An 11,964-nucleotide genomic window follows, 5' to 3' on the forward strand; every position below is an offset into this window, starting at 1 on the left:
CGAAATGGGGTTTTCAAAGTAAAATCTCAAGCTCGACAAATATGTGAGTTTGACAGGAAACAAGTGTTTCAAAAGTTAGCTAGTTAGTTAGTTAGTTAGTTAGTTAGTTAGCTTAATATATAACTACTAGTGTAATACACTCTTATGAAAAATCACTCATTTTTGCCTAAAAATATCTTCATTCATTTTCTTCTTTCTTAACACAGTATAAACTTGTGTTCTAAAAAAATTAGTCTCAACGAGCCCGGTGGCGGTTCAGTTAGCAATGACAAATAGTAACATAACACCAAGGTAATTTCCTGCAAATCTGTCAGTTTTAAAGGTGAGAACTATAAAAGGTGGATTGCACAGATGAAGGTCATCTTTAGATTTCAAGATGTTGGGGAAATTGTGCAAGAAGGAGTCTCACCATTGGAGGCGAATGCAAGTGATGTCTAGAAGGTTGCACACAAGGAGTAAATGAAGAAAGATGGAAAATATCTCTTCTTGGTTTATCAGCATGTGTCCAAATATCTTTGATAAGATAATTGAAGAAGAATCGACGAAAGAAGCTAGGAATAAATTAAAGAAATTGTGTGGTGGTGGTGACAAACTCAAGAGAGAGAGGTTCAAGACCTTGAGGAAACGATTTGAGATGACTCAAATGAAAGATGACGAATCAGTTTCACGCATTATGTTGTAAACAACCCAGATGAAGGATGATTAATCAATCAATGATCGACAAAAGCAAGCAAGCAAGAAAATCATTTAAGCATGATTTGCCTATGAAGGCCAAGAAAAGGCAGGAATTTGTGTATTCTGATGTGTGTGGACCTTTTGAAGTCAGGTCGAATGGAGGTAATTGTTACTTTCTAACTTTCATAAATGAGTTTTCAAGACATGTGTGGATTTATCTAATCGAAAGAAAGAATGAAGTGCTCATATAATTCAAGAGATTTAATTTGCATGTCGAAAAACAAAGTGAGTGCAACATTAAGAAATTAAGAACTGACGGTGGAGGTGAGTATACTTCAATGGAGTTTACAATATTATATAATGATGAAGGTATAGAGCATAAGGTTATTTCACCTTATACACCTCAACATAATGGAATAACTGAGAGGAAAAATAAAAGTATATTGAACATGGCAAGGAGTATGTTGAAAGCCAAAGAAATGCAAAAGAGATTTTAGGGAGAAGCTCTTTTGAAAGTAGTGTACATATTCAACAGATGTCCAACCAAAATAATAAGGCATAAAACACCTTATGAGGATTGGACATGGCTGAAGCCAAATGTTAATCATCTTAGAGTATTTTGATCTAAATGCTTCAGGCATGTACCTGATCAATTGAGGAGGAAGTTACATGATCGAAGTCAAGTCATTGTGCTTATAGGTTATCATTCAACCGGTGCATATAAGTCGTATTCACTAAATGATGATAAATTAGTGATCTGTAGGGATGTTCTAGTGGACGAAAGCAAAGGGTGGAATTGGACTCATGGCCAGTTCGACATGAGCAAGAGACAGTTCCAATTGTGCTTGAAGTTGACCAGTAAAATGAAGCTCAACCACTCAAAATGAAGAACCACTTGAGCAGAATGTTAGAAGATTGACTAGAACAATAACTGATTCGACAAGGCTAGATGGATATGAGAGATTTCCTGATCAAGCAATTGATGTAGATGGTGACCTCATAGAATAAGTGATGGTGATGGTTGAATCAAAACCAATTAATTTGGATCAAGACATGAATGGTTCAAATTGGTTGGCAACCATGAAAGAAGAACTCAGGGAAATTGAGAAGAACAAGACTTAGGAGATTGTCGAAAGATCTAGCAAGAAGCCAGTCAATGTGAAATGGATTTTCAAGATGAAATTGAGGCCAAATGGTGAAACTATCAAGTATAAGGCAGGACTAATGGCAAGAGTTTTTTTACAAAAGCCTGGTATCAACTTCAATGAAGTCTACACACCTGTTGCAGGGTTGGAAACAATCAGGATTGTTGTGTTGACTGTAATATACAAAGGATGCAAGATACACCAATTATATAGTAAGTCAACATTATTGAATGGACCATTAAAAGAAGAGGTCTATGTGAGTAAACCACCGAGATTCAAAATCAAAGGACAGGAGCAGAAGGTGTATAGATTAATGAATGCTCTATATGGCTTGAAGCAAGTCCTGAGGACTTGGAATAAGAGAAATGATGGTTTCCTAATCAAGGAAGGTTTCACAAAATATGTTTTAGAGCATGAAGTATATGTCAATGAAGAAGGCAAATTTAGTCGAATCATGTTATGTTTATTTTTGAATGATTTGTTTATCATAAGATCCGACGAGGAAAGGATTATGAAGTGCAAGGTTGAGCTGATGTAGGAATTCAAAATGTCTGACCTAGGAAATTTGTCGTATTTTCTAGGGATGAAATTCAAAGACACAAGTTATGGAGTGTTCTTGCACAAACAAAAGTATGCTCAAGATATCTTGAAAAGGTTCAAGATGAGCAACTGTAAGGCATCAGTCACACCACTGGAGTCAGGAACAAAGTTGAAAAGAGAAACAAATGATTAGTTTGTAAGTTCAACATTATACAAACAAATGATTGGGTCAGGTACTTATGCAATACCAAACCTGACATTTGCCAAAGTGTTGGGATTTTAAGCATATTTATGGATAAGCCACAAGAATGTCATCCCATTGCAGTCAAAATGGTGTTGAGATACGTAAAGGGAATTATGGATCATAGGGTGCTAATGCCAAAGCAGAAGATCAACAACAAAACTGCAGAAGTGTATGCCTATACATACTTCGACTTTAGTGGATACCAAGATGAAAGGAAAAGTATTACATTTTAGATATTCATGATTGGTGGAACACCAATATCTTTAAGCTTAAGGAAGCAAGGGATAATGGTTTTATCATCTTGTGAAATTGAGTATGCAGCAACATCCTATGCAGCTTGTCAAGCTTTATGGATATAAATGTTGCTAGAAGAGCATAAAGTTATGGAACTGAAGAAGATAGAGTTGTTTGTAGATAACAAGTCAACTATAGATCTACCTAATCATCTGATATGTCATGGAAGGAGTAAGCATATAGAAAGGAGGTATCACTTTCTTATAGATTAGGTGAACAAATAAAATAACGAGCTTGAGTACTACAAATCAGAAGTGCGATTGGCGAATCTACTTACAAGAACTTTAAAGAAGACAAGGTTCGATGATTTGAAGAAGCTTATTGGAATGAGGAGTTTAGAAGTTTGAATTAGGGGACATGTTGTTTATATTTCAAAGCTTTCTAATTAGTTGTATTCGACGAGAAGTCGAGTTGTGTTTCAACATGAAGTTGTTGTGGGTTTTCAAAGTAAAGTCCTGAGCTCGACAAGTATGTGAACTCGACAGGAAACACGTTGTCATACCCCAATTTTGACCCTGAATCGCCGATTCAATACATTCATCATAGCTATTGCATGTCTACATAGCATACCATGCATTCCATACCGCATAATGCCTAAAGTATCAGTCGAAATAACTTTTTTGGAAATTTCAGACAAACCGATTGAATTAATCGAAGGATGTGCGTTAAATCAGTGAACGAAAAATTTTAAAATCAAGCTTCTAGACATCAATTTTATTAATCTACGTTTCGCGTAGTTTAATCTGGTATGCTCGATTTATTTTTCAGCTAATTTTTCGACCACATTCTGATCAGCTCAAGCCTGTTTAACCGGTCAAAATTTATTTCAAAATTAAAAGAAACGCTGTATTTTTCCAATAAGTTTATTTCACGTTGATCATTTTGGTGCATTTATTTTAATTTTTCGAGCATTTTGGCGCACATCTTTCATGTATTTTGAGTCCTTTTATTTATATATTTTTTAACACATTCACAGAAATAAATAGGATTATTCCTATTTCCATTTCAATTTTATTTTGATTACCTAATTAAAACAAATATTAAATAAAAATAATTAAAATATTTATTTGTTTTATTTATTTTTATTTAACAAAAAATATATATTTATTTTTGTTTATTTAATTTTCAAACTAATCTTATCAATTAAAATGATTAAAAGGGACATTTTGGTCTTTGTGTGTCAAGAGAACCCTAGAAATCCTTACTATTTAAGCTAATGCCATTAGCTCATGAGAAGGGGGGAACAGATGCCTAGGAGACAAAAGGGGCACTCTCAACGTCTCTTTTGACTCTCTCATTAAGAGAGATCTTTTTCTGAAAATGAAAATGATATAAAAAAATAAAAAGAAAACCCTTTCCTCTTCTTCACGACGAAACCCTAGCCGCCGCCACCTTCATTTTCCTCACTTCATCGTCCTCTCTCAACCTACATCCTCCATTCACCTTTTCCACTCACAGTTCCAAAATAAAGAACACCAACTTCACCTCTCACCCACTATCTCCTCTGCCGCATCACCCTTCAAAACCCTTCATCATCTTCACTTCATCATCTTCCTCACGAAACCACAAACCTTCGTCCTCTCTTGACCTAGCCGCCACACCTTTCACGATCTTCTCCGCTCACCAACACCAAATCATCAGCCTTCACCTTTCAACAACCCCAATCCAAACAGCCACAAGCGTTCACGCTCGGATCCGAGTTCCGATTTGGATTCGGATTCCGCCGATGTTGAAAAGAGAGAGAAAGTTAGGGTTAGAGCTGAAGATCCTTCCGCGGACGAGGATTGGCTTCGGTACTCTCCTCCTCTTTCTCCAGTTAGAACTGAAGAAGTGATATTCTCCAAGGAAAAGACAGTCGCGATTTGCATCGGAGATTGATGATGAAGTTATGTTGGATCTGCGCCTAATGAAGACAGGTTTTTTAAGGACAAAGGGAGGACACGAAGGGAGTCATAATAGGTTGAGTTGTCGCTGAATGTGTTTTGCGAGTCCAAAGAGCGGATCCGGTCACGAAGCATCGACCGACACACAGCAGTGGCAAGATCAACGCTGCACTAGCAGATTCCCACTGACGGTAACGAATCGAGATTGACCGTATTGTTAGCTACTCGAATTTCATTTCAAAAATAAGTTGATTATATTGCTCATTCATTATGCATTTCTGTTCTGATTGAATTATAAAGCTGTTGTGTTTATTTTCTATTAAGATTGCTCATGTCTTTCGCACTTATGTTGGATTGGAGTCCGAAAATGTTGATTGATTATATTGCATCTCCATTACTCCATTATTGCGCATTCGTTTCTCTGTTTCTCTGTTCGAGTCGGTATGGATAGATTTCCTTATATGATTTCATACACTAAAAGTACATAATGATATTGCGTTTTGGCTCTTTCAAACTGTCCATTTTCTTTGCTTTAAATTCGACCGTGTTCACTTCCGAATGAAGTTTATCATTGTGGTTATGATGTTTGTTTGGAAACCACTGAGATTGAGACCGATTCGTGCTTATTAGTTCTGTTTAAGTTATCATGTGAAATAGAAAGTTTGAGCATGTTATTCATAAACGGTAGATGAACGTTGACCCCCTGTTTCAAGTTTTGTTTTTTTTTACAGGTCATTCTTGTTTCTTGATGTCGAGTTAATAACGGTTTAAGGAGAAAATCAAAATTGGATTGATTTAGGATTTTGTTCTGTAATACCAACATTTAGAGGAAAGAGATATGATTGGAGTGTTGATTAATGTGGTGGTAGTAGAAAGAACTATGAACTGGATTTCATTTTGATCATAAATTAAGTTTTTTTTTTAATTTTAAAATTCAATTCATTTTAAAAAAATACTTACCACAAATTAAATTATTTTTTTATTTTAAAATTCAATTCATTTTAAAAAATACTTATCACAAATTAAATTATTTTTTTCAATTTTTATTTCTTTTAAAATTCAATTCATTTTAAAACCACTTATCATAAATTCAATTATTCTTTCAAACTTTAATTTATTTTAAAAATTCAAATCATTTTAAAACCATTTCAATTTAAATCACGTCTAAATTCAATTCATTTTAGACCATTCCAATTTCAATTTAAATTAAACCTTGATCAGGTACCAATTGACCTCTTTTAAACCAAGTGCAATATTCAAATCTTTTTTCTAAATAAAGCGTGAAGAAAAAGATTATCCTGGAGGAAATATCCAGTTATAATCCCGAATATTAGGCTCAAGCTGTAAGAGTTTGCAAGCCATAAATATTCGTCTTCCCTTCTACACTTTAATATTCAAATCGTTTTCTAAATAAAGCGTGAAGAAAAAGATTATCCTGGAGGGAATATCCAGTCATAATCTCGAATATTAGGCTCAAGCTGTAAGAGCTTGCAAGCCGTTAATATTCGTCTTCTCTTTAACACTCTAATATTCAAATCGTTTTCTAAATAAAGTGTGAAGAAAAAGATTATCCTGGAGGGAATATCCAGTCATAATCCCAAATATTAGGCTCAAGCTGTAAGAGCTTGCAAGCCATAAATATTTGTCTTCCTTTTAATACTCTAATATTCAAAACCTCTTCTTAATAAAGTTGGAAGAAAAAGATTACCTGGAGGGAATATCCAATCGTAATCCCGAATATTGGGCTCAAGCTGTAAGAGCTTGTAAGCCATAAATATTCGTCTTCTCTCCAAAACACTTGTAAGTATCTCAAACCATCTTCTTAACAAAGTTGGAAGAAAAAGATTATCCTGGAGGGAATATCCAGTCATAATCCCGAATATTAGGCCCAAGTTATAAGAGTTTGCAAGCCATAAATATTCGTCTTCCCTCCAAAACATTCGTAAATGTTCGAATCATTTTCTTAGCAATATTGGAAAGAAACAGACTGCCTGGGTGGAATGTCCAGACGTAGTCCCGAGTATTAGACCCAAGCTATAAGAGCTTGCAAGTCACAAGTATTCGTCTTTCAAACTCCAAAATACTTAATTCCGATCTTAACCTTTTTCAATAAAGATGGAAATGGAACATGGTGTATACCGTGCACTCCTGAGAATAAGATTCGAGGCGGATGCCTCGCCTATCTTAACTCTCGCCATCGCCTAAAATTGTCAATACGGTTTCTTCAAACCCTTTCTCAATCAAACCTAAAAATACTTAATCTCTATTAAACACTTTTGCCAATAAAGATGGAAATGGAACATGGTGTATACCATGCACTCCTGAGGCTAGGATTCGAGATGTATATCTCGCTCATCCAAGTTCTCGCCATCACTCAAAATAAATCCAACCAATCAATTTCTTTTCTCGCCGTCGTGCGATCAACCCTTCAAACCTTTTCTCAAACGAAAGGTACTTTGTTTCAAAACAATGCAAGGCAATGTTTTTCCACCTGTTTTGGGTAGTCCAACAATGTTTTCGTCGATTTGACACAAAGTAGCTTTCGCTAAAATCGACCAACAAACAAACATTTTTCTACCCAGAACTACGTAAGCCTTGATTTCTCTTTCGAGATACGTAGGAGCAGGATTTGTAAATCTTGTCAGGCCCACTAATAAAAAACTTAGGTTTAGTCCTTCGTTAAAAATCCAAAAACATTCTCTTCTCATCCTTTCTTTCTTTCCCACCTAATAATTCGAAAAGCCTAATATTTCAGCTAACACTAACGCACACAACTAACCTAATGGTTCCCGTTGAGTACAACGGACGTGAGGGGTGCTAATACCTTCCCCTTGCGTAATCGACTCCCGAACCCTGATATTGGTTGCGATGACCATATCTTATCCTTTCTTTTAGGGGTTTTATCGATATTTTCCCTTTCCCATTTTTGGGAATAAATAAAGTTCGATGGCGACTCTGTTCAGTCCATCATTGCGAGCGTGCGATCGCGCTTCGCTTCAAAGTCGTATCCCCATTTTTCGAGGTGCGACACACGTGTTTCACAAGTTAGTCAGTTGGTTAGCTTTGTGTATAAATACTATTGTAATACACTCTTATGAAAAAAACACTAATTTTTGCTCAAAAACATCTTCATTCATTTTCTTATTTCTTAACGCATTATAAACATTTGTTCCACCAAATAACTTATACGAATTTGGCTTTGAAATTCACCATAGTAAGAACAAACCTCAGTCCTCGACGAGACAACAATTTTACTTAAAATTGTTCATCCAATAGTTGATTCATCAATTTTTTTGTCAAATAATCTAATGTCTGAAAATCATCTTTTAAAGGTGAACAAGTTAAATGTCACAAGATCGAACTCAAGACCCTACATCTAACATTCATGCATAATTATCAACTAAGTTGCATTAACTGAGCTAATTCACGATTTGTCGGGTGATTGGCTAAGTCAACTTTCACTTGCAAATAAACTATATGAATAAATAATTTCAATTTTTTTTGGAGTGTGATTAGAAAAAATGAAATAAAAAGAAATAAAAAAGTTATTAATATTTGATGATGGCTATTTTGATGGGCTTGCACCCTATGTTATGATTATATCTTCCGTTCCTTTTTAATTATCTTTCTTTGATTTTTTTTTATGCATATCAATAAAACTAATCAAATTTATTATTTTTGAAGTAATAATTATCATTTTATCTATAATACCCCTATCTATTTATTTATACATTTAACTTTTTCTCTCTTTTTAATAAATAATTAGGAACAAACTTTGAAAATAACACTAAAAATGAAGAAAAAAAATTATACCAAAGAGACGCTTAAAAAGAAATAGAGGGAGGAGTACCGCTATCTTCCCCTCTCTCTCTCCCTACCAACCACCTACCACAGACCCCAGTCTATTCATTCACTTTTTCTCACCAAACCAAACCAAACACACCAAAGTATCCTTCTTTCTCCCTTCGCCTCCTCCCCCTAACCCCCACTTGATCCCATTGCTTCATGGCGTTTTCAATCTGTAAGACGATTCCCTTCACTTCGTTCTCTAACCTCACCACCACCAAAAACGGTTCTATCGAACCATCACTAGGGTTTACCAGAAGAACGAGTATCGGAATTCTCAAGTGTTCTTTCGAACGCAGCGATGGAAAGAAATCCAGCGTTGTATCCAATTCCAATTACGTAGTACCTATTGACGATTCCCTTTCGTTCTCAAATTCATCTTCAACCATAACTCGTCCTTTAGCTGAAATTCTTAGAGACCTCAACAAAAGAATTCCAGATACTATCGTCAAACCCCCTCACGATCCATCTTCACCCACCTTCATCCCCTGGTAGTTCAATTTATACAATATAATCTTAATTCAATTGGTTAATTATTGTTAATACGATTAATTATTCTATACACCTTCGTAATCGTAGGTATCATGCCAATAGGATGTTGAGCTTCTATGCTCCAGGTGCTTCTTTTGAATTTCATGTGAATAGGGTAAGATAGGATTAAATTGAAACAAAGAATTTGAATTTCGATTCTGTTTTTTTTTTTTTTTGCAGGATGGTGTGGAGAGATACGTGATGTTATTTTCTCTGATAATGGAACTGTGACCGTTGTATACCGGCTGACTGTACGTGGATCTGATGGAGAGGTATGTCTGCTCACTCCTCTTATCATTTATATTTGCTCAGTTCAATTGTGGATTGCTGAAAACTACCAGATTGGTGTTATAGCACCACTATAGCAGCCCAGGTTGTCAATTGCGTGCTATAGCACCACTATAGCGGCACGGTCCCTCACCGCTACACTATTGCTCTGCGAAGCGCTATTGACGATAGTGGTCATAGTGGCTGCTAAAATAGAAGTGCTATGGCGGTGCAATAGCAGTGCCATCGCAGATTGATGGCCGCTATTCACAATTTGGAGCAAAATTGTAAGCCCCTATTCACAATTTGGAGCAAAATTTAAGCCCTTATTCACAATTTGGAGCAAAATTGTAAGCCCTATAGTTTTGAAGCAGATTGATGGCCGCTTTCCCACACTTTCATTGGTCTAATATTTAACCCCACGTGTTATGCTTCTTTAGTTTCACCGTTTTATTTTTCTTTGACTACGTCGTTCTCCACTGCAACATCTTCCATGGTGTCTTCTGCATTCTTCGTTTTCATTTATTTCTTCAGCGTTCTCCTCTGTTTCTTTGGTGTTTGCCTCTACTACTGATGCGTTGATGTCTAGGGTCAATATCAATGAAGAGGATGATAATGTTGTGCATGAATATTTTTATAAATTGATTTTGATGAGAACTCATTTTGATGGGATATGTGATGTTGCAATTTCTACTTAAGTTCTTATGTAGTCGTAACAATAGCGGTTATCCTGGATTAACAACTTAGATAGCAGCTATTTGTACATTGTTTTTTAGTCTTCACAATAGCGGTCATCCTGGATTAACAACTTAGATAGCAGCTATTTACATTATTTGTTTTACTAAATAGGTATCGCGGAACAATAGCGCTTTGTCCAAATTCTGCTATGATGTATCAGTTTAGCACCACTATTTAACAACATTGATCTATTGCTGTTCTTTTGTCCTATTTGTTTAACATGTTTAACTTGCATTGCCTCAACTTATTGCCGGAGGACATGTATTCTTCTCAATGACCCATCATTTTTATTTAAAGCTTCTCTTATTATATTCAATATCATCTTGCCTCCTGGCTGTTATGCTTCTCATATTGGATGTGTCACAAAGCTTATCAAAACATTGTTATGTCCATACTTGTACCCTAAGTCTAAATTCAAATTCAGATTTTTAAGCCTAATAGTGCAGCACCTTATGCACCATTCGGGATTTTGGCTCTCCACCATGGACCGCCATCCGCCTGTGGCGGTCTGCTATGCTTCTCATATTGTATCGCCTTTTATATATGCCACTAATCTTAATCAAAAGTTTGTTATCTTATACTTGTTCCCTAAATTTGCATTCAGGCTCAGAATTATTTAAGTCATTAGTGCACTATTCAAGGCCAAAAATCTCTAAAATGATCAGTTATCTTTGATTCTATTTCAATGTTTTATTCTATATATTCTGCTAGTTGAAATTGTAAAATGACTGTACTTTTTCTTTGTTGATGACAGGCTTATCGCGAGTCAACCGGGACAATATCAACTACTGATGCCTCCATTACTGATCCAGTTTCATCAGCAGAGGAAAATGCTTTCTGTAAAGCATGCGCTCGGTTTGGTCTTGGCTTATACATGTATCATGAAGATAAAACCAGTGGCGTTTAAGCATCCATATTTTTGTTCGGTTTATTGTGTCTAAATGATATAAATAGAAGTGGGCAAAAGGTGGATGTTAGATACTCTCAGCAAGTACTGTTGTGAAAAACTAGAAGCCATATCTTTTGTTTTTTGGACTAATTCAAATGCTTATTTGAAAGCATGTTTTTTTGTTGGTCACTTAGAATCATGGCTTTATGTTCAGAGTTAGGGTGGCCTAAGCCTTAAATTGGTGTGGAAAATGCTTTTATTTATTGTTAAAAGGAATATCCTTTTTACTGTAAGATGACTACAAGGTGGTGCCCATATGTTTTGAATCCATGCTGGCTTTGTAAAAGAATAATGATTCGTGAATATGGAATAAAATATATTTAAGGATTTGTTCAAGTAAACAAGATAATATGTGTTTATGTATAAGTTGATTCTATGATTAAATTAGTTTTTATAAGTTATCTTTGAGATTTTATTGTAGTAAGTTAAAAATAGTTTATAAACATGTCATATATATAACGTAGGAGGATATCTTTTTTGTTTTGACTCGGTTTAATATTTTACACTTTTAGCAAAGCACAATGTGACTTTAAGAATGGCTATGATAAAAGTCAAATGTTTTTATAAATTTGACAAGTACTAGAGATAAGTTTATAAATGATTGGCATGTAGTAAATTAAACCCAATTTTCTAAGCATTTACAATAATCACACGACAAACAAAACTCAAATACCTAGCTTCTACTCTTTCCAACTGCATACACATTTTCATGTTTTGAAAATGTGTTATTTTTCCGTTGCCATCGCATTAAAAACGTGTCTCCCAATTCACTTTGTGAATTCTATTCATCACATTGTTCCAGCTGCAGAACTCAACAGCTCCAACTTCTTTAAACACTTGACTATTTCATGC

General features: G+C 35.2%; 1 protein-coding gene across 1 annotated transcript; it reads left to right on the forward strand.

Moving 5' to 3' along the window:
* The first annotated feature begins 8,607 nt into the window (after positions 1-8,607).
* Positions 8,608-11,441, forward strand: LOC127118824 (DNA repair RAD52-like protein 2, chloroplastic). The gene is made up of 4 exons (XM_051049077.1): positions 8,608-9,118; positions 9,207-9,244; positions 9,339-9,430; positions 10,918-11,441. Exons 1-4 carry the CDS (start codon positions 8,787-8,789, stop codon positions 11,068-11,070), a joined length of 615 nt encoding a protein of 204 aa, XP_050905034.1. The 5' UTR covers positions 8,608-8,786; the 3' UTR covers positions 11,071-11,441.
* Positions 11,442-11,964: the final 523 nt, after the last annotated feature.

The sequence above is a fragment of the Lathyrus oleraceus genome, chromosome 1 (genome assembly GCF_024323335.1).
Source record: "Lathyrus oleraceus cultivar Zhongwan6 chromosome 1, CAAS_Psat_ZW6_1.0, whole genome shotgun sequence".
NCBI classification, from domain to species: domain Eukaryota; kingdom Viridiplantae; phylum Streptophyta; class Magnoliopsida; order Fabales; family Fabaceae; genus Lathyrus; species Lathyrus oleraceus.